The sequence below is a fragment of the Cygnus olor genome, chromosome 11 (genome assembly GCF_009769625.2).
Source record: "Cygnus olor isolate bCygOlo1 chromosome 11, bCygOlo1.pri.v2, whole genome shotgun sequence".
NCBI classification, from domain to species: domain Eukaryota; kingdom Metazoa; phylum Chordata; class Aves; order Anseriformes; family Anatidae; genus Cygnus; species Cygnus olor.
Genome location: NC_049179.1, coordinates 14,546,999 through 14,570,628, shown reverse-complemented (window position 1 = coordinate 14,570,628; position 23,630 = coordinate 14,546,999). Strand labels below are relative to the sequence as shown.

General features: G+C 42.2%; 1 protein-coding gene across 2 annotated transcripts in view; it reads left to right on the top strand.

Annotated features, from left to right (window-relative positions):
• AGBL1 (AGBL carboxypeptidase 1) overlaps positions 1-20,161 on the top strand; it is a 289,216-nt gene extending 269,055 nt beyond the window's left edge. For both annotated transcript variants that reach the window (XM_040570157.1, XM_040570156.1), the window contains exon 23: positions 16,673-20,161. In XM_040570157.1, the coding sequence (XP_040426091.1) occupies positions 16,673-16,979 (307 nt within the window). In that variant the 3' untranslated portion in view covers positions 16,980-20,161. The remainder of the gene's footprint in view (positions 1-16,672) is intronic.
• Positions 20,162-23,630: the final 3,469 nt, after the last annotated feature.

The window sequence follows — 23,630 nt, the reverse complement described above, 5'->3', positions numbered from 1 at the left end:
TTTAATATTTATTTGGCATTGAAATTTTAATAGGGAGGCGCATTCCCTTGTCATCCTGTGAATACCAAGTGGGTGAAAGAAGGGAAGGGACAAACATAGAGGAATGGATGTAAAGTGCTGGGGGAGGGAAGAGTGCTGGGAAGGAGTACAGGAAAAGGGAAAGGGGGAGGCAGCAGTCACTGCAGCATCTCTGTTTGAAGATGAGTTTCTCAGATAACAGCAGCTCAGTACAACTCCCTGCCCTTGCAGCAATGGGCAGCTCACACAAAGCAAGGAGGTAAACAAGCCTGGGAAGGACCCAAAGGTACTTGCACCCTCCCAAAGTTCTTTTCTCTCATCCACCTTTCCAGCAAAACAAATAAATGAATCGGTGATTTGTGGAACCGGATCTGGAAAAAAAAAAGGAAACTGTGGTTGTGGTCCAAAATCTGCAGTTAGATTCCAGTGTTGTGTATTACTGCGAGAAAGGGATAGAGTCACATCGAGGAGACAGATACCATTGACTAGATAAAGAGATGGTGTGGAGAGATACAGTAAGTGCTCCAGATAGGTGACAAGTATTAGATGGAGTGGATATATAGTTATAATTAAAGAGATGGATGCTATGAGTACACATGGGAAGATACCTCAGACAGATGTACTGTGAATAGATGTTGCAGGAAGAGGGATATTGTTAGACAGACACTGTCTGGGAAAAATGGCAACAAATAATGCTACAGCTAGGCACATAAAGATTGATTCTGCTGATAAATAAATTCTATAAATAAATACTCCAGAAAGATATTTCAGTAGCCTGCCATCTATGAATATTTGACACACACATCTAAGAAACTGCATAGTACCTCATCCAAAATAAACCTAACCAAGTAGCTACTAGATATGTGTACGAATCATGCCGTTTAAACATTGAAGAGATGTTAGCAGTTGCAGCAAAAACAACAATTTATCACCTGATTCAAAGCTCATTTCACCCTGATTGTTTCAACATTGATGGCCTGGCAAGAGCATGGCAGAAAAGGCCAGGCCAGCAGGTAGACAATTAAGTGCTGAAGAGACACTGAACAAATAAATGGGAAAATACAGTGTTTGGATTTCAGAACTGGAAACAGGCCTCAATCTGGGTACGAAATTCCAATTTTATATCTGGGTTTACAAACAGATGACACATTTCAAAATCATTTCCACCTCTAGGTACTGGCACAGTTCTGATCTTAGACTGTCCCTGCTGCTACTATAACCCCACAACTTCCATAGGGAGCTCCATTCCCAGCTCTCTCCAGTTACCTTACTGACCACAGAGAGCAATCGAATCTCCCACTACTGAGTGTCCTGGCAACGCCACAGAACATCGTGTTCTTCTATAATAAGCTTTAAGCAAGAGTTCTCATCTACATGGACACCTACTCCTACTGAGGCTGTCAGGTTCAGTCCTATGCCTGGCAGATGGTGCCCAAATTGAGAGCCTCTCCAGGGAGGCAGGTCCTGTCAAGGTTCCTCTGGCCAGCAGTTCTGAGGACTGCCTGTGTCCAGGGCATCTGAGGAGTGAATGTACTTTTGTAATTTACATCTTTCCACCCTTGCTGTGTTTGTCCTGTCACACCTCAGGCCTCACTTGAGCCTTACAGAGGGCCCATTTTCTTCCTGTGGTCAAGTTTTCAGTATTCCCACTGGATGGCTTTCTGTACCAGCTACTGTCCTGTTCACCTTTGTAGCCATCACCCTATCCCGAGCTTTGGCAGGACCTATCCTTCTGTTGGTTGCTCAGCCCTATCAGGGATGCTCATTTTGGGGCTATCAGGCTCTACTTAGCATGTTTAATCACGCTACTATTGAAGCAGACAAGTTCCTTCGCAGGGCCCTGGTAGGTATCCTCCAGGCTACGGCTGTGCTGCTTGCTCAGCACTCTCAGCCTGTGCTCTGAACCCTCGGAGAGTTTATGATGCACCTCAAAGTCAATCTGGCGTATGCCAGAGCTGGTTTGCTCAGTTCATTTTCTGTGTGACCTGAACACCTCCAGTATGCAGGTCCACAGAGTTGGACAGACAAGCACATTAACCTCAGCTCTTTTCCTTTAGCACCTCCTCACCACCACAATTAGTGCTTCAAAACAGTCCTAACCATAAGCAGTTTGATTTCTCGCTATGACAGACATTATATTAAATATATGTTTTCTAAATCATTTGATCTAATGTGCTCTTGTAAAGCCTCACAGAAAGAACTTCACAAACTGTCTTTTAGCTTGTTATGGATGTTGCATTCAGGGTCCAAATACTACTTTGTGGCAAGGAGATGATATATATTTTTAATGGCTTCAAACACCAAATTAAATTTGAAATTAGCATTCAAGTCTACCATCCATTTTCAGTGATGATGTTTAATATTATTGTGAGAGAATCAAGTGCTTTACATGGTAGGTGCCAATCGAGTCTTGTTTGGGAAGTTATCCAAGGACTCTTGGGTACCACATGCTGGGAAAGTGATTAAAACCCTGTCAGGTTAAGTGAGAAGAGTATTTTTGGTTTTCCCTTCTCCCCTTCATTTCAATCTTTTTTATCAGTCAGTTTCTATTTCCAAGGATATATCTTGTAATAATAATTGCTTGTTATCAGTGGATATTTTCCAGTACAGCAAAGATATCTAAATCCAAAGTCTCCAACAGAGGAAATTGATAGGTCTGAGTTTAAGAAGTGTTAGGTTAATCCATCTCAAAGGAGACCTTTTGCAAGAAGGGAAATGTTAGGCATTTCCTGACTATGGGGAGTAGTGTGGGAGAGGGGTATGCCAGGCTTCTGAGGAGGACAGGCCTACAAAGCAGCAAGGGAATAGACTGCTCAGGAAATTTTCTTCATCCTCGATTGTCTCCCCATGGACTTCTCTTGCATTGGAAATATCTAAAACAGCATGAGAATGTGAAAGGAGGCAACTGTGTGAAGCTAAGGACTGTTCAGCGTTCAGAGCAGATGACTGGGAGCAGCAGATTTTGGTTTGTTGTACCTGGCTTTGCTCGTCTGTCATCACAGATCTTTGAATGTATAATTTAGCTTCTGCTTAATGAATTCACCCTCAGCAGCCTAGGTTAATATGACTCTAATTGTGTGAGTGTATTTAATTGCAGGCCTTGTTCTCCTAAACTTGTAGGAGACAGTTACAGTAAATACCTGCGTGTCTCAGAAAAACAGCAAGCAGGATCTGTGCCATCTTTCACTGCGACCTGTTGCTAGGATCACGGCTGAAAAAGGCTGCCTGAGGATACCCTGGATCAAGCCATACAACCTCTCTGACCTTGCTCTGCCACTTTCCAAGCATCGTGCTTTCCCGGAACTGTCTGAGCAGTTCCACTCCTCCAGCAGTGCCTGCAGTTTGCACCATGCCTTCTTGTAAAGCCTGTCCACGCACTGGGTATGTAAGGCTGATGCGAAAAGTGCCATCGGCTCTCCCTGCCATTGCAATTATGACAAAATAATTGTCACTGTACGGCACTCCTGTCACTAGCAAAGCAAGAAATACTCTGTGTTAAAAATTAGGGAGATAGGCCTTGTATCCTTGCCAAATTTCCACACAGGACATATTTCTTATATCTTGGATTCCTTCAAATTGTTCCGCTGGCTGTTCACTGAATCTGGGAATTCTTCACTTCCTGTTCTAAAACTGACAAGATTTAAAGCACTGTTATTCCCTGCCTCAGAAATGGCTGCAAAATTAGTGGTGAATGATGCTGTTCAGGAGCTCAGCTGCTCGGTCAGACCTGCTGGTGCAGCTCCATGCACATTAACAGTGTAAATCATCAGAATGCTTCCCTTGTTGTTCAGAAAGCAACATCGGGTGTTTCAGGCTGCAAAGCCTGTATGTAAAGTAAATGCATTGTTATTTAAAAGCAATTCATATTGTTGGGAAGCCCAGGCAGGTAAGCTGATTGGAGGGTAAGCAATGGAGTGTAATAGCCCTGAGAAAACTGCTGTGTAATAACAGCTTTGATTCCTTGCAGGATAAAGCTGTATAATGTCGCCATCCTTCCTCTACCTTTCATGTGTACAGCACTTCATATACACTAAGTGTATTACTTTGTCATCTGGACTGATATCTGGTTTGATCCTCCTGGGCTTTGCTAGCCTGCTTGTGAGAAGTAGGAAGTTTTCCAACAAAGTTTTAGGCTTAAGGTAACATCTAAATTATAGATTTCTGAAATCGCCTTGGCAGTGTTTCTTGATAGGCTGCTTTTTGAGCTAAGCTGATAACCCATCTTGCCACAGAGCTGCTTTCTTCTCCTTGATACTGAATTGCCTGTATCATGCACCATTAAATCTGACACAGTTTATCTGCAGGTTGGTTGTGCAGAAAAGGAGAAAGTCCAACATAAGCTTGGCAATCTCACGGTAAAGTCAGCGGCAGGCTGACTTTGCTGCACCTGCTCTACCGACCTATTATCTCTGCCATTTGGAGAGCCTGGGTTATTCAGCACTGTACTTTTTTTTTTTTTTTTTTTTTTTTTTTTTTTAAGGGGTGGTGAGTTACCGACACTAGAAATGTTATTGCAGGGGGTATCGACGTAAAGCTGCTGGAGCAAAAAGTTCTGTGGAGAAAATGATGTCATTGTGATTCGATAGAGAAGAGGGAAAAAGGAAAAATATGAGAGTGCATAGCAGTCAGGAATCCTGTATGCATTCAGTAATACAACCTTCCCAAATGCACCCCCTCTGTAAAGTATGTATGTATATTCTAGCGTTTGGATTTCTGCTGTTTGTACTGGAAAATATAATTTTTGTGGGCTTTTCCAGAGTCTTAGTGAACAATTCCTGAGCCAGAATAACTCACGGTCTGGTCTTTTCCTGGTGTTCCAGTTCCTGGAAGACAGAACACACCATGAGAAGAGCAGATGTCACTTTATTTTGGTGCAATGAGCAGCTTCCTGAAGCAAAGATACAAAAATTGGAGCTAGGAAAACATAAATACAAAGACAAATGCCAGAAAATACAAGATTTCTGTACTAATGAGGTTTTCAGGTCCAATGAAAGCAGCATACACAACTCCTCAGTCTTTCTTTCCTCGAGCTGGTTGGCTGGTTTTTGTGCTAGACAGGCGAGTTGGACAGTTTAAAATCAGAGGCCAGGCTGGGTACAGAAAATCTGGCAGCTCGCAACAGTTTCTTTCTCATCTGAATAATCTCCCCTTCACTTTTATGCCTTTAGTTGTTTCCAGCACTGCAAGAATTACAACATTTCTCTTTGAAATATGACCTGGCAGCTAATCCTTGGTATTACTGTGCACCTCTCTCCCCTCCTCATGTCAGCAGGAGTCCTACATCCTCATCATTCCTCTAGCTAAACTCTACATTCCTGTCTGGCAGAATCATGAACACTCAATTCTTTCCCTAATGGATATGGAAACTTGCTATTTTCTTTGCTGAAATCTTGGTTTGCTGAGGGGAGGTTTTGGATCTGACACACCAAGGTTATTAATCGCCTATTTTCTTACTGCTTTCAATAGGGAGACAGGCACTTACATAGAAGAGGCAATTAAATAGCTTGGACCCTCATTCAGACTAGCCACGTGGAAGAGGGCTTCAGATACAACCTGGCTCTACCTCCATGCAATAAACTTGCTGTCCAGGTAGAGTGATGGAGCCTGCTATCTCCACGTTATTAGGGAACTGGGGCAAAGACCGAAAAGCAGTTTGCCTAAAGTGACTGTGAGGCTACCAAATGTAGAATCTTTATCTTTCAAACACAAGTGTTTTAGCCTCATGATTCAATTTTCCCTTGATGCACAGTCTGACACATCTTTTCTGTCACTTACTCTGCACACAAGAACTGACCTTTTTTCAGTTTTGGTTGTAAATCAGAGGGTGACATTAAATGCTTAGGGTGGTTCTCTATGAAGTGACTGTTTCGCTGCTCTGCAAGCTGTGCTCTAATTTGCTCCATCTATCCAAATATATGTCCCATTTTGATTAAATGAGTACTTTTGTCAGTTTATATTGCTTCAGCTTTCACTCAAAATATGCTTGTTTCTGTGATGTTAGCAGTCTTTTAAGAATTGTAGTGGGAATTTATATATGCATAGATAAATATACACACGCATATTCACACAGAAAAAGTAAGAAAATGTAATTGCAACTTTCAGGTAAAACACATAGAACATTTTGGCAAGCATTTGAAAATTGATTTTTTATGAAATATGCAGGAAATACTCATGTTAACGGAGATTTTTAAAAATGTTCCCTGCTGGGAATTGATAAATGTTACAAGCAACAAATGGATTCATTTGAAAACAGCATCTCAGTGTTATACAGGTGAAACATTATTAAAAAGCTGCAACAGGAATAGAGGAAAGTATTAGGAGATCTATTGTACAACAAACAGCAATGGCAACTCATATGTACTTTATTATGTTCTTTTAGCAATTTTATGCCATTTCCTTAGATCACAGCAAATGGTTGCTTTTTCCCTCTTCTCTGTGTTTACTGGGAGTTGTATGTTCCTGACTGGTTGCTCCTTCCTGCACCACGAATCCCTTTAAACCCTGTTTGAGTTCTGCAGTACGACGACGGTGGTGTTTCATGTTTGTGTTAGCTCTCGATGCTTATTGTTTTTCTTGTGCGCTAAATCACTAAAATTCTGCATTGCAATTCCTGACAGGCAAATTTTAGGAGGATAATGAAATATTTGCTATTCTTCATGAAACATCTGGCAGGGCTCTGGCAAGATCAAGGAATTAGCAAGAGTTGCCACTTACATGCTGTATCTGACATTTTTGTTATCCTTAATGGAGTCCAAAGCATATGCAAATCAACTGCATAATGAGTGAGGTTAAGCAAGGTTTTGGGTCTGGTTCCATATGGTGGTAAAAACATAATTGATCAGAATGTTTTGAAATATATTGAACATGAGTGTTCAGCTTTGTTTTATCTGAATCTCATTATGTCTGAGGAAAGATTTAGGGTGAGGGCAGAGGCTGAAGTTTTAACTAGATCTATTATTGGTTATCTGTGATCACACATACTTCATCAGATGTTTCTGCCATAAGCTCCACTTCAATTTGCTTTAAAAGCAAGATAGATGTTTTTGACCTTGCCTCTTCTGCTTTTTATTATTATGGGTGTATACTCTCTCTCGCTCTCTCCCCCTTCCTCCTTCCTTCCCCCTCCCTTTCTCTCTTTCATAATCATGGTATTGACTAAGCACCCTTGTTCTCCTCAGGAAGGGTGAGAGATCAGAAGTTATGTATCAGCCTCACAACTTTGTACACTACAGAAATCTCTCAGATCAATTATAATGAACATACCTGGAATGAGATGCATAACTTTTGAGGGGACTGTGATTTTACAGATTTGTGTTGGATTCATTTCAAGAAACCTGGGATAACACAGGGTCTTGTAGAGACGAATTTACTTTGAGAGGTGGCCATGCTGACAGATGTCCATCAAGCTGGAAACTCTTAGGCTTAAGTATTTAGTCATCTTGTTGGCCCTGAAATTCAGAATTTTCAGAATGCTCCAGAAACTGTTTTCTGTGAACCTGAAGCTGAGATTTACCTTTAAGGAAAGGCAGAATCCAGTGGTCAACCAGCTATCAATCCCCTACACGATGCCGTACCCTCTCCACTGGATACTCCAGTGTCTGAATCATCCTTTTTACCAGAGCTCAGTGCTTTTAGTCCTGGTCATTGTTTACCCCTTTGAAGACACATGATTATGAAAGATAAAAGAGCTATGCAGAAGGGTTTCTAGAATAGTCATTCTTTACTTTAAAAAGTACAAGAATGAGTCAGGCTCATGTGGAACAGAAATATGTCTGTATTTCCCTACAGGGATCTTACCTTCACTTTTGCCACGCAGTTTTGCTTTTCGCTCCTCGTTTAAGTTCTCAAATAGCTGGTGATAATGCTTTCTGTTATAGGCAACCATTTCTGCCTGTCAGTTGACCTTCCCATCTTTCTCAAGTCCTACCCAGATGTCCTAAGTCTCCCTTCTGATGAGCTGCTGTTTTGTCAACACTCAGCTGAAGGCTAGAGTCAAAGAAATGGTTTGCTTTGGTCAGAAGCCAGCTCTTTCTCTGTGGTTGCTTCCACTTGAATGCAATAGCATCAAGGTTCAGTGATCATCTATTGTTATCTCTCCGATACCTGTAGGAGTATATCCTGAGACCTCCTATGGCTTGTAATGAAAACTGTGCTCTGAATACAGAGCAAGCGATGGGATTGTGTGGGTGTAGAGGTATGCTGGGGTCTGAGTGTATGTGTATCTACATGTATGTGTGTATATTATTTATCTGTCTATCTGTTAGGAAAGATAGATAAGGGATGGTAATCTACATATTTACTCGCACACACGCACATATGCATCTATCGTATATAGAGAGATTCTCTGAAGCATCAAAGTGGTTATCAGCTAAAAATAATTTTTCACAAAGAAAAGATAGTAAACATGAGGTTGTTTTCTCCTCCAAGGGGCATAATGGTGGGAATTCAGTCATTTACAGCAGTTTTTATTTCAGCCAGGTAGTTAGATGTGCATCTGTTACCTGGTATGCAAGCAAATATTTGCATACATGGTTATCTGTATGAAAAAATACCCTGTACATAAAATATATATGTGGCTAAAACACAGTCTAGAAGTGTCTTGGCTATCTTAAAACATTTTGCTTTCAAAAACCCTAAATCCTTTAAGTCGGTCAGAGACAACGGAGGGATATATACATATGGAACTTGGACTTTTGAAATTAAATATATAGAGCCAATTACAAACTTGGATGAAGTCAGTGGAATGATATGAATCAGCACCAAGGGAAACAAGAACCCAGGATTACCTGCATGCCTCTACATTATTTATCCTCAGCAGTGCAAACTTCCAGCATTTAAGCCAAAATCTTTCCACATTTCTTTCCTCCTTACAGTGCCAACATCTCAATTACTGGAAGCACCCAAAAGCAATTACAAGGATTCCAATAATCTTTCTGTATTACAGTGGCTGGACTGCTAAGTATCATTGATAACTTGATTATCATTTTGAAAAGAAATTGCTTGGGGTAGGGACTCTGTGAGAAAAACTCCTGAACACTTACAAATCATATTTTCAGAAACTCTTACATTATTCAGTGTCCTAATGAGTTGCAGTAGTCCCATACAGGAGTGTGTGACTGCTCACATTTCCACAGGAAGCTTAAGCTGTGCAAAGTCAAAATGTTATCAGTTTTGGAAGCATTTCTTTTGACTCTTAATCTCAGAGTGAAATCCAAGCCACTGGCAGTGCTGCCTGGTGGATATTATCCCACCTATTTTATGCCATCCGTCTTTTATTTCCTGCATTTACCTCTCATTTTTAATGAATGTAACAAGATTACAGTGGATCAGATTTAAAATGCTTTACTACTAGTTGCTTCATTGGAGCTGGCCATAAATTTCTGTTCAGCATAAGACTACAAAATCTGTCCAATGGCTGCAGAACATATCAATGAGGTGTCTCACAGGTATTTGTCATGCAAGAACCTCTACTTGATTTCAACAGCAAAAGTGGTTGTGCTGCCTGCATGCTGGCCCAGAACTGATGCTGTGTGACATTCTTCTCTTAAATAAACACCAAGTTTTAGTGCAATCTGGATCTGAAAAGCAAGACCAGACCTGTGCTTTCACAAGACAGCTTAACCCAGGCTCAGTCTCCCAACGGACACTGGATTACATCCAGTGTTTTATAAAGGTCTTCAACTTGCTTAAACTTGAGTTCCGGGGCTTGAGCTCTGTTGTTTGAGAATTTGGCCCAGTTCTCAAGAACACAGTGCTGTGCAGCTGTAGGCACTCAGGACTCTGATTTTTTTCAAGGATGTCTCATGTTGCCAGGGAATTGACACAGAAACCAGTGCTGGATGGCATTTTTAGGTGAATGAACTGTTCCCCAGTTGTGTGGAGTGGCTGAACTTGTCTGGAGTGACCAAAATTTAGCAGTTTGAATGCATGATATGTGAACTAGAGAAGGGAGAGAGGAAGAAAACTAATATTTCTGGGGTCTGCATCAACTGTCATAGCTCCATTTCATGGCTGATTTGTATCCGTTCAAGGCAGTTGCTTTTATTAATGCTTACAAGTCCACAACTATAAGAATGCAAAAGATGCATTGTTAGTGCTGCACTGATATATGGATTGGTTCTCCATTAAGAAGAAATTAATGACTGTTCATAAGACCAAATCCACAGCCTTTGGCTTCTCACCAGCTTTTCCATCCTGCAAATCTAAAGATCAGCTCATATGAATTTTATTGGTTAGTATTAGAAGAAAGCCTGGATTTGACAGAGATATCGGGAATCCAGGAAGGCCACGTAACCTTCAAACCTCCCAATGTCCTCCACCCAAACTCATCTTTGATGGAAGGATCACAGCTGTACCAATGATACCCTGTAATTCAATTAAATGCAATTCCTCCTATTCAGAAAAGGCTTTTCAGTCTCCCAACCATGTGTAATGAGAGGTGCATACTCAACTTTTCCTCTGTTATTGCAGCAGTTATCAACCACCTTCTCACCAATAAGAACAGAAACAGTCATTTCTTAGAAGACTGACAGTTTCTGCTGAATACAAGTAAAATGCTGTCCAGGGCTAAATTGTTGCAAGCCTGAATGAACATTAGGGGACAGTGTTGGCCAGGAGTCAGCCTGTTTCATGTGTCTTTTATTTACAAGTCATCCTCCCCTCTCTTAAATGATAAAGCCCCACTTGCTCCTTACTTATCTAACTGGTGCACCAGACATCCATTTTTAATCTGGCCAAATCAATTATAAATATTACAGCCTGCAATTACCCTGGGAACTCCTGAAAAACTAATTAGTACGAATCTCACCAATGAATTACACCTTTCTCTTGGCTATTTGCAGCAGGAATAAAAAGAAAGAAAGAAAAAGAAAAAAATACACTCAAAGAAACCAAACATCTCTCAGCCATAGCAAACAGAATTCAAGGCAATGTTTAATTACGTTCATATTGTTCGTGGAAGGATGGCCCATGATGGGCTGAAAGCCAGGGCACCTGGCATTGCCTAGGGCTTAGCTTGAATTTTCTTAGGAGATGTAAGATGTAAAAGTCCTTGGCAAAGAGTCTTTGGAAAAAGAGATCTTATGGGAGCCTACAAAGTTCATATCATTAGTGTTTACCGTGTAGCAGCAAAGGAGGCAAATGCAATAGTTCTTTAAGCTGGAGCCATCTTGCTTCAGCACATAGCTGATTCCCTCCCTTAGTGAGGTCAGGGACTAAACAGAGCTTGTCTGGCTTTTCTCAGGCAGAAAGAGAAGCCAAGCTGCTGTCTGGGGAGCTCATGAATTGCAGAGATTAAATTGGAAAGTCATAGCAAGGTATGCACCACACCTTGTAGCAAGTGAATCAAGACACAAAGGGCAGACTAAAGGCCTTCTTTGTTGGCATCTTGTTGCTGTAGTGTATTTCTTGCACTAGGTGTAATTACCTAAAAGCATCATATTGTTTCATTTATCTCCTAAAATTATCCTTTATGAAGCTATTAAAGGCAGAATTGTACTCTGGGCTAACTGCAAATGTGGCTGCTTTAGATTCATTTTAGATTCTTTACAAGACTTCAGAAGCAGTGTTTCTGTAAAATACTTTTAATAAAACATATGAATTCCTCAAAAGCAAAACTGTACAAGATCACACACCCTTTTAGACTTGGTGACATAGGTGGAATTTTAATGACAAAAAAAAAAAAAAAAAAAAAAAAAAGAAGGGCAAAACAATCCCAATCCACTGCAGAGGGCGTAAGAGCTGCAGGACACTTTACTTACCAGCATGTAGGCAATGGTCCATACAGTTGGTACAGTTTTGTTGGAAAAGGAGAGATTCCCCTTCCACACAGGAGATATAACTGGTCAGGGAACTTGGTGGTGTCTCCAGTCCCTGTTTGAGTGGAAAAAAGAGCACCCTTATTTCAGGTGAATGCTGTAATTGCTGAGAATATGGCCTCTTTCTGTCAGAAAATCATTTTTATTTTCTGTTTTCTCACAGTAAAATGTCTAGTATCTTGGACATTTTCAACTAAGCCATTTCCTGACTTATTTCTGTCTATGAACTGTATTATGGACGTCCTTGGCTCCATATACACAGCTATATCCCTGTATTGGACAACTTCTGGTGGATTGGGACATATCACGATGGAGAGAAGGTTTAGGGGAAGGAGAGAGTAGGGCTGTGGACAGGGTAATTATGCAGCTACCAGGATGTTATTTTTCACTGCAGAGAGAAGATTAAAGATATGTTTGTTGATACATCTTCACAGGGAGTCATCGGTATATCCATGACCAGTGGTGGTCCCCAGCCTTGTAATTTTCTTCCCTTTTGTCTTAAGCATTTAACCACTTGCTTCCTAGATTTGCTCTGGCAAAACTGTAGCAAATTTCACAAGAGTGAGCTGAGCAATACGTATTAAAAAAAAAAAAAAAAGTTCAGTTTTCTTCTCTACAATACTGCAACTCCTAGGCCAGTCAAGTGAAGGTCAAGCAGCAAACCTGAACAATAGTCACAGATTCCCTAAGAGGGACAGCTGTCAGTGCCCATTCTTTACAGAAGAAAAGATAAAACGTTCTATTTTGAGCGATTTAGTAGAATATACACAGAGCAAGTGACCTGCCACACAAGCAAAATGTAAGTGAAAAATTCCAATAAATTACTTAGGAAATATCTAGTTTTTTCCAGTGCTCTGGGAGTGTATGCACGTACATCATGTAGCTATATCCTATCAGCCAGAACTACAGACTGTGTTTTCTGATGTGCAGTTCAGCAGGACAGCTGACTTACAAGGTTTCTGTCCAGCTGTGAGGTCGGCTGACTTAGAATGGGGGGTTTGTGGGAAACACCTGAAAGAATTGTTTCCCAGACATACCAAAATGCTCCAGTTATACTGACATATAGAGAAGCACAGAACTTACTTGTCCTTTTCTTCATGTTAAGTCAGAAAAAAAAAAAAAAAAAAACGCAAGCAAAGCAAACAACAACAAAAAACAGAATTATTTTACAGCGTACCAAAGCCTACTTTCTTTCAAAACCCAAGCAAACAAACAAACACACCCACATACAAAAGCAGAACTAATTAAGATCAAGTCATATCTCAATAACTATGCAAATTAAAAATCAAAACAAAGAAATTCTATTTATCACATCATAAAGTTGCAAATTGCTGTTGTGGCTCCCATCAGCTGCAATAGATGAGGGCTATGAGGCTGTAGGTTTTGAATTAGTAGATCAACCAACACGCATACATGTTTTATTGTGATAGCTGGGGGATTGTTGGCTGTAGATATATTAACAGCTTTCACTCCCCCTCTTCTGCACTGTGTTCATGTTCAGTGGTATTCATAGACTGTATTTGTCTTGGAGTTCTCTAATGTAATGTCATTGGTCTTCCTCATTGTTTACCTTCTGTAAGACACCACCATTATTCTTTGGTAAATCTGTTTCATGTCCCCTGGGTGTTTTATTTTGTTTACTTTTTTATTTCTTTTTTTTTTTTTTTTTTTTGTGGGGAGAATTCTTTTGCAGCTTTTAAAAATCAGATTAAAACCAAACAAAAATACCAAGAACCTGCCCCTAACAAAAACCTCTTTTTTTGGAAATGAAAGAAAACCATGCCCTCTGCAATTGTACGCAGTTGTCTAGATGATGGCATTTCTGCTCATTACCATTTTTCACCATTTGCATTATCTCCTAGAGGAGCTGGTCTTTGTGATGTGGTGGAGCAGCATGCAATGACTTTGGCAGCTTCATTAGTGGGACTCTGGCTCCCCAGCAATGCTGCCTGCTGCCTCCTCTCCTCTTTCACAAGCAACTCTAACCTGCTGGTTTGAAATAACCCATTTGTATTGCTTTGGTTTGTGTTTTATATCTTCCCGCTGCAGAAAGTGAATTATTGGGATGGAAAGTTCCACATGGAAGAGAAATGTAGCTGGTTTGTAGAGATTGGTAACGTGATACAGAGCCTCTCAATTTTTAAGTCACCAGGGTGATTACAGCCTCTCGTTGGCAGTGAGACGAAGTTGATGCCATCTATTTGCTGTTTGGTAGCTCATTATGTGATGTGTGGTGGTGGCATTGATCCAGTTAGTAGCAAGTATCAATCCAAATTGGAGAAGCCACCACTTAGGTCAGTGCTAATTGGCTTGCTCATTCACTGTCACAGCAAATAATCAAGGCACGGAGCAAACTGGGAAGAAAGGCATCTTTCTTGACCTCTAAAGATGGTCTAGGTACAGCCTCACATGTGGTGAACCTCTCTCTGCAGTATATATGTGCAACTATTGAATTGTCATGGTCTTAGTGCTTTGTATACTGTGTCGGTAGGCAACGCAGCAGGAGCTATCTTGGAAAGCAGAGTTTCTGAAGGGCGTTACAAAGGTCTTATTCATATATACTTGCTTCCTAAAGACTGTCCTGTAAGTCTTCAATGTAAGGAAATGCTAGTTTGGTGTGGTTTTCTTTTCCATATTCTGATTGTTGACTTTGAGATTTTCCTTCCATAGTAAAGAGCTTCTGTGCTAGAATTCATTTTCCTCTTTTAGTCAGAAATCCAGTCCTAAAATCAAAGTCATCAACTAAACTCAGAAGGTTCTCTGTTAATGTGTTTCCCAGGTTTAAGTAATAATAGGGATTTTTTTTTTAACTGTTATCCTGTTAATGCAAATGGTTGACATTAAGTTCTTAGATTGCAAACTGAACTGTTGTTCCATCTGCAAAATAACAGTGCGTTGAGTGGCAGCTATGCTTTGTCTCAATGGCATCAGCAGCTCCTCCCAAACATACAAGTGCAATGTCTAAAGTGGATACACTCAGGTTCTTTTTGATTGCAAGGCATCAAAAGCTTATAAATGAAAAATCTAGTTCTCCTGAGTTTACACAGCTTTGAACATTGTCACAGGTACTTGGTATCATGGTAATTCACGCCATACTTGCATCTGCAAAAAAAAGGAAAAAAGAAATCAAATCCACTGGTCAGACTCAGTATACTGAGACCACTGCTTGTTGCTTTTTGTGCTGAGAGGTTTGTCCTGGTTTGTTTTGTTTTGTTTCATGTCACATACTCAATTTCAGTATGAGTTCTTCCTGACCTAGATTTCTGGGCAGACTGAAGTGGAGCCAGAAACTGTAAAAGTGCATAATTATTCATTTATTTATTTTTAAGCTATACAGCTCTATTAAGCTTTCAGAGAATCCTTTATACCCTGCCTTTGAAGTAAACTAAGCCAGAGATCAGCCAGCAAAGTGGGTTGAAACTGCTTGTTTCTGATTGCAGAGTAGTCTGTATACAGTTAAGATCTGGAGACTCGAAGCTAGGAAAAAGTTATGCTTTTTTTTTTTTTTTTTTTTTGGATTGCAGAGAAGAGAGGAAAGAGATCAATATATCCAAGAGCAATACTTTACACCTTTGGTATGTTCTGAAACCTCAGATGCTGGCAGTGCTGTGAAACAGCTGAGAGCTGGAAGATTATTCTGGTTACTGACATGTAAATGAGCAGACCACACATTAAATCTGTGTATACTCCATCTGCCAAGCCATTCATTCTTCCCAACTTGGGACAAATTAGAAACTCTGGCCCAGTGACGGAAGATTATTATTCCTTTCCCAGTCCCCCAAAGCAATACATTCTCCTGCTTTGAGTCTGATTGAAAACACTGACCCGGAGGTGAAAAACACAGTATCTGTCCCCCTGCTTCATCCAGACTCTGACCTAGGCAGCCCTGAAACCACAGGCTTCTTTCTAGTCTCAAAAAATTACCCAGCTGCCCTCCCAGACTAAGGGCCAAATTGGAACTAGACAGCTAGATAGGAGAAAGACCCTATCCCCCAGAGCCATCAGGTCTTGTGGTTACAGTTCTGTCATAAATATTGCATTAGACTAACTTAATAGAAAATGTATTGAAAGTGAACATGTAAAGAAAGCCTACAACCATTCCTGTAAGTAAATGGCAGGAGGCTAAGATGGTATAACCTACCCTTCTGAGGGACAGACAAAGGAGCTGTGGCATCTGTTCAAGAGTCTCTCTTCAGCCATTCTGACTTGCTTCTGAATTTGGCCTTTCTTCAGTAAGTCATGCTGTCAGAGCCTTTTCATGCTCCTTCCAAAACACGAGCACTCCTGGTATTTCTGCCCACCTCACAGTCAGTGTGCTCCAAGTCCCTAGAGCCTCTGTTTTCTGCTTGTGCTTCCTCTTGTTAGCAGTGCTCTGAGCTTGCACAGAACAGGAGGCAAAGATGCCAAAGCACTTCAAGCACCTGGATTACTTAGATCTTACACCACATACGGAACTACAGCGAGGTGGATAATGATTAAACCAGCAACCTTGTGAAAACTGAATACCGCCTCCTCTACTGCATTTCAGCTGCTTTAACCTTGTAAGTGCCTTGAGGCAAGGATGAGGCTGTCTGTGTATAAAACACTCTACATTAGCAATAGCAGTAATAACAATAATAATGCATTTCTCCTATGGGTTAGGTAAGTATCACTCTTCTTCATTTTACAGCTGGTGAAACAGACACAAAGACACACAGGATCTTGCTTAGTGCCATCTTATGCTCCATTAGCAGAGCCAGGATTGAACCCAGGAAATGGATTTCTTGTTCCTTGCTCTTACCGCTAGGTAACACACCCTCCTTTGATGACATCCAATCTCTCTTGTGATTTTTCTGCAGAAGCTGCAGCAACAGCAGCCTGGAGACTGATGATGAACCTCCTTGTGTGGAAGAAATCGATTATAATACTGACAGTTGTTCTGATGGTGAAGGGGACTTCTCGGAGCTAGACCAAGAGATCCAGGAGTGCCTCTCATGGGAGGAAGGAGAGGCAGAAGGTGAGGGAGAGACCACAGGACAGACATGCAGCTCCAAGGCTCTCAGGGGGCTTTACATTGCCAGCCAGCCAGAATCCAACAGTACGGCTCTCCCTCTGCGTTCAACACCGCTCGGGGTGTACAGTGGGTTTGAGGGCAGCCCTGCGTAAGCAAGGCTTTGAGTCGTAGAGCAGTAAGCAAATGGGCTACTGCTTGTATTCGCCTGCTTCCCAGCTTCAGCACCCTTCCCAGATGCGTTGCTCCAGTTCTGCATGGAAAACTGACTGTGTGTTTGTGGAATTTATATACATATATATACTGAGAACAGCTCCTTGCACTTTGTACACAAGGCAGAGTACGACGTGAGAACATCATCCATTCCTAAGCAGAATCCCTACTTCCATGGCTGCCTCTAGTATACGGATTCATGTAGATTGACCTGAGGAATGGTATTCTGAGTGTCCAAAGAACAAGACACTGCGTCCCTTTTCCTGGTTTAGGTTCTTATTATGGGCAGCAGCCTTTGCCCACAAATCCTGGAACAGTGACAGTTTCTGAGGCCTTTGGCCAGAGCTCTCCGTTACCATTCATTTCTCCAGAACTTTAGAGCACGTATCTGATCTCTGATCAGAATTTTGACAGTGTTTTTAACGTGTTGGGTCAGGCTGTGCATGCTTCTGATCTGTTCATATCTCAACAACGGTGTGCAAAATCCAACATGCCACAGTAAGGAAAGCACCACTGACAATACAGGGCAGGTCTCTGAAAACCTGGGCTAAATTCACCTCTTTGCTGCACTGGAATGAAGTAGCCCAGCATAATCTCATGAGTCACTTCATGCTTGAACTGATGGGCCCAAGTGCTGAATTTGTTTCACAGATGCATTGAAATTATACTTTCTTTGTGAGACATCCTTCCAGCAGGATGTGCTGAGAGCGTACGGATACAGTAGTTCATCTTGGGGAACTATGTAAGGATGCTGTTGGGAGTGAGAGGGGTTGGAAGCATTTCAAGGAGGAAAAGATGTTCTCTTGATTTAGCTGGGGTCCCCCACTATTGTGCTAATGGATTAGTGATGGTGGCAATATCCAAAGTGAATTTAGCCCAAAAAGCAGTCCAGTGACCAATTATTCTTTGTTAGTTTTATTATGATACCACTAAGGAAACCTAGTTCATGGAACAGGGCCCCATTGTGCTAGATAGCAATATAAGAGAATATATTAATGGTGGGTTATTCATAGGACACATTGTCCTGGTGATTCCCGTAATGAAGTCAGAACAGCTTCTCCATTGATCCACAAAAAAAAAAAAAAAAAAAAAAAAAAAAGATTTCTCCTAAAATTGTCTGCAAAAACATCCCTTGATTCTGTAAAGTGCTGTCTACAGTGCTGTCTATGTTACAGGTAACACAGCAATGTCTTTGCAAGCCTAAATCCACCAGCATTAGAGTTCACTGTGCTTTCATACAGATGTTCAAAGCAATGGAGATGTGGCTTCTTGAACTTCAACACAGACCAAGATCCCAAACGTCTGTCTGAGGTCCCTAAAGCACGAAGTCTGTATAAGCACACCTCACTCCTCATATTGCCTGTACTTACCATGTGTCTTAGACTCTGCTGCTGCAAATGGAGAATTGTCTTGAACACAGATGGTTTGAGTGTGCTGTGCAAGAGGCTCCCAACTCTGTCACTGCATCCTTTATGAGTCTCAAGGAGAAGAATGAACGTATAGTGTGTTGTGGCATTACAGACTGTAAGGCCTCCATTGCTGGTGATTACTGTTATTATTATCGATGTGTGATTAAAAGTACTATGACATCCTCTCCTCTTTATGGCATTTGTGGAGAGAATTACTGGAGCAGACTGATTTTTTTTTTATTTATTTTTTTTTCCGATGCATTTGTGAACACCTTTCCCCAGGCTATGTGGACATACACTTCCATCAGGAGCCTGCTCTTTGGAGAAACTGCTTCTTCCTATCCTGCTGGGGTTTCGGTATCCAGGTGTTTGAAAGTCTTCACTGCCATATCACAGTTCTCTCTGTCTCTAGCTCTCTCTTTATGACACCACTCAAAAGACAGTCAGCTTGGGTCCTCAGAAGCTGAGCTTCTTAGACTGAGATAATTCATTAGGTATGGTGTGTGTTCTCTGTTCAGACGTCATGTTCTGCTTGCTTTAGTGTGCAGCTTGTTGCACATAATACTGAATTTTCATAAAAGGATGGCTCCCAGGAATGGGCATCAAACAGGTGCTCCCATTATAATAGTTTGTATAACATTGCTTAAAAGCTTATTATTAAAAATGCTATATGTGCATAGGTGATTTCAAAATCCAGGATTCGTATGCATGACAAAAAACTCACACTGTGCTGGATCCAGTCTGCAGCATACACAGTCCATGGTGTAAGATCTTCAGCATTCAGCGTGACCCTAGGACACAGGGCAAAAGCTACCACTGTGTGTATATGTCTGTAGATGTGCATGTATATATCCAGAGCTGCTCTTCATTCTGTGTTATACATCAACAACCTCCAATCTTACCGGAAAAGAAAACAATTCTTCTTAAAGCTGCATATTTCTTAATGAGGCACCAATATTTTAGCTATAAATACTACAGGCCAGCCTCAGCCTTCTCGCTGTTTCCTTCTGAATTTCTTACGCTAGGGAGAATTCTGTTCAGTGGGCAAACCCTGCCATAGTTGTGATTCATTCAATCTACAGATGGTGGCAGAGTTGTCCAAATATAATAAAAGGGGAGATGTCACCTCCATGCATGTTTGGAGCCAAATGAATAGGGCTGTTACACAGATCTATGTGCTCGGAGCTACAAGAGGAAGAAAGAGAGATGGCAAAGGCCCTTGGTGTGCTGTCATCATCCAGGATCTGAGTGCAGCAGTGGAGCAAAGCCTGGGCAGAGCCACCACTCCTGCACAGATGCTGCTGTGTGATATGAAATATCCAGCCAAGGCTTCTCCCTGACAACTTCTGTGTTTGCACCAAACAACCTGTCAACACGGGGTGATGATGGGCAAGTGAACCCCCCAACCCAAGGGTACCCAGCCTTCAGCTGAGAAGGTGGGAGCAGAGGAAATACAGAGGGGGGCTTGGCTGACCAACCAGTAGGGAATGGCACCTGGAAACCTACAGAAGAAGCAGTTTTGTGGGCTGCCTCATTCTTCAAAGAGCTTCTATGGTGAGCAGATACTCTTCTTCTTTTGACAGACCTCTAGAGGTCAGGAGAGGGCCTCCACCGCGCACCGCTCTCTCCCCGTTATTAAAATTCTCCCTGAGTCATGGTAATTAAGCAGAACTAGGCTCTGCACAGAGGAACGGAAGTGCATTGACTTTAATAAAACAGAGTGTAAAACAACTTCAGATTAACTCCAGCCTTGTTTATTCTTGCACACTTGTAATTCTGGTTCGGTATTTCCCCAGTGAATGGAGCCGTTGTGCCCCGTGCTGAGGCATGTCACCTCACTTCAGCCTGCTAAGTGCTGAGCAGGGAGGCCACTGCCTTTTCTTGCCATTGCGAGCTAATCCCGAAGAATTTGGAAACAGCCGATGGAGAAAGGGAGGGAGGAGAGGGACGTCTCCCTGCTCCTCACCGTTGTCATTCCTCAAGAGTCGGCAAGGCTGTCAGGTTGAGACACAAGCCAAATATTTCCACAATGGCCAGAGGAGATGATGTCCTAGAGGCACTCGGGCAGCCCACGCTGCTAAAGCAGTTCTGGGCTCCTGCCAGACACATTAACTTTTTTTTACTGATGCCTTTTGTCTCGTTGACTCTCTTCGCGGCCGTGAATAGCTCTGCTCTCCTTCCTCCCCTCCCTGTGGTTTACATGACATGGGTAGAAGATGCGGCGCCGAGCCGTGCTCACACTGCTCCCTCTGTCCCAGCCTCTCGCTGGCTCTCGGGCCCGCCCGGCCACAAGAGCTGCTTCCCATCCGAGGTGATGCGAAGGCTGCCTGGTGAAATACACGTGTGTGTGTAAACCCCTGGGCTAAAAATAAATAATTAAACAATAAAAATAAAAAGAATCAAGTCAGCAAACTAAAGGAAGAACAAAATCTAATTAGTTTTATCTGCTGTTTGTTATGAGGCTGTCAGAGTGCTCTATCCCCTGGTTTTACAGCACTCTGGAAAATAACAGCGATAATAATAATAAACAACTGTGCACTGGGTTGTTTTTGAAGCAAGCAGGGAGCAGATTAAGGAGGGGAGAAGACAGCAGCCCCTCTCCTCATGGGTTTTCTCCTCCTGCCAAAAAGCAGAGGCGCAGGTGGTAACGCTATCTCCTCTCTTATCTGTCCTTGGACGAGATCCACTGCCCCTGTCCATCACCTGGAGACAGAAAGCATGAGTGGGCGACTGTTTGGCAGCCAATTCAGGGCACTCAGATTGTGTTTCTTGCTCTGCCACCAATCTGTGTGCTTTTGACCGAGTTATTTAGCCTTGGCTCCCAGCCTCAGTTACCGATGTGAAACATGAACAAGGCTTAGATTCCTCATAGCGAATGCAGTAAGACATGAGTGACAGTGGGTGTGTATTTTGTGTGGGGGGCAAGAAATAGGGATGTAAAACTACCCACATGTTTGTACTACAGTGATTTTGACTGTTGTCAGTGGAGAAGGTTATTCTGTGCAGGAGTGTGATGGTAGTTGCCATCACTACTTTCCACTTTAATGATGAATGGTGATGGTTCATTAGGCTGTTCCTCTTCCAACAGTGCTGGGTAATTTTAGAAGTCCCTCCTTGCAGGTTGTTATCTGCCCGTCCTGTCCCATGTTCTAGTCCTCACACTGTGGAAACTTAACACCTGTTTTGGGGAGAGCAGGATTTAACCCCATGTTTCTAAACTGTTGTATGGTTTTCCAGGCAGAGGGCTGGACACAGGTCTCCACCTGGAGATAACACACAAAAGCCTGGAGTACTAAAAACTCTGTACGTGTACTTGCATCAGGAAAAGATGAGTGAGAAGGCTAAAGGAGGGAGAAGAAATAAATTGGAGGAGAGGAAGGAGAGGACTCAGTGCAGGGAGAGGGATGAAGGGAACAGGGAGGAATGGGAGTAGGGGGCATTTGGGGGAGAGACAGGCAGAGAAATGGGAGAATTGTTCCTATTTGTGTATCCTCTTCCGTCCCCAGATAATGTGTCAGTATTAACAGTACCAAGAAACAACCCTCTCTACTGTAGAATAAATCTGCCACTGTATTCCCCACTCCATAAACAGCAGCCAAGTCTGTATCCTCAGCGCTGTATTGTGTGTTCAGTGCTGTATTTTGTGAGTGCTTTTCATGATGGTTAAGCCTGTATCGTTTCTGGCCTTAGGTTTCCTCTCCAGGGACTCACATCCTCAGACAGATTCTGGAGGATCCATGGCATTTTATTGTTGATGCAGCACTTTGTGGCTACTTTTCTCACTTTTTCTTTATTCTGCTTCTTTTATTGCATTTTTTAAAAAGTGGAAGGGAGGGAAATGAAGGAGATGAACAGGAGTGAGCGAGAAAAGAGAAAGCAGAAAGTAGTTCCCTGCTATCTGTCTAGCAAGGTCTCCAGCAAGATGGTGAGGCGGCTATTTTGGCATCATGATTTTAAGCCTTCGGTTAAGCAGCTTGTAGCTCATGCAGGGATGAGCAACAGGGAAAGGCAAATCTATCACTGAAAACAATCATCCATTGGATACCCTGGCAATAACTCCAGGCCTGGTAAACAACCATTACCTTTGGCTATCTAAGCTCTGGGCACTAGTGGCTGGCTCCTTACCAGCTGATGTAATTGCAGAGCCCCATTTCTTGCCATCCTTGCTCCTAAATGCCTGACCTAAGGCTTTGCCTGGATGGTATCCAGCGTGTGCTCTGGCAGTGCATGCTTTCCATGTTTGAGTGTATGCTCATGCACAGATCTGCAAAGGTTTCCCAGCTTTGCTACAACATTTTCATAAAAAATTATTTAGCTTTTCTGTGGTTGCTTCCACATCTATGAAGGTATTGATATTTATTTGCGGGGAAAGGAGTCACGATGAAGCTTAAAGCACCAGGATTTGCAACACAATTGGAGATCCTTAAAGAAGGTAGATAGGCGGGATTAATTCCTGCTCCCATCACATACCTGCAGTCACCGAAAGAGAGAAACGCTGCCCATTGCCATGATCAGTTCGGTTTCCTTTGGTCTCTGTGGAAGGTGGCACAGGTGGACCAGGCAACTCCTCAAGGTGAAAGCATGGACTGTGTTGACAAAAAGCCTTTGGATTTTTTGACAACACAGTGGTCTTCCAAGTACCAGGGAGAGTGCTAGTTAGGGAGCTCAGAATATGGGAAATTTAATGGAGGTGAAAAAGAGAGGCCTGGGAGAATAATGGAGCAGCCCGGTAACATCTGAAGTGGCCCCAAGTACTAGAAGTGTAAGGGGCAAACAGGGAGAATGTGAAGCCTCAGTACATACACCAAGCTAAGACTTAATCAGCTTCCCATACACACGGAGAAGGGAAAGTAGGAAGAGCAGAAGAAGGATTAATTGGCTGTGAAACCTCAGGGAATTGGCAGTTTGGGTCAAGGAAAGGGGAATACAGGCCAGTAAGCACTGACTTAGAGATTGGGGCAGAGGTACAATGGCAAGATCTCCTAAGGCAAGTAGAAGAATAGCAGAAAAGTGAAACGCTAAAGGTGTGTGAGGAATTCATTAATGCCTTAAAAGTGAGAAAAGAATTGTTTAAAAAGTTAAAGCAGCAGCATATGACTAGAAACAAGAACAGAATGGCACCAAAGTTTGTGTAGATGAAATCAGAAAGGTCCTGGCACAGAATGTGTTAGAGGTGGTTAGGGG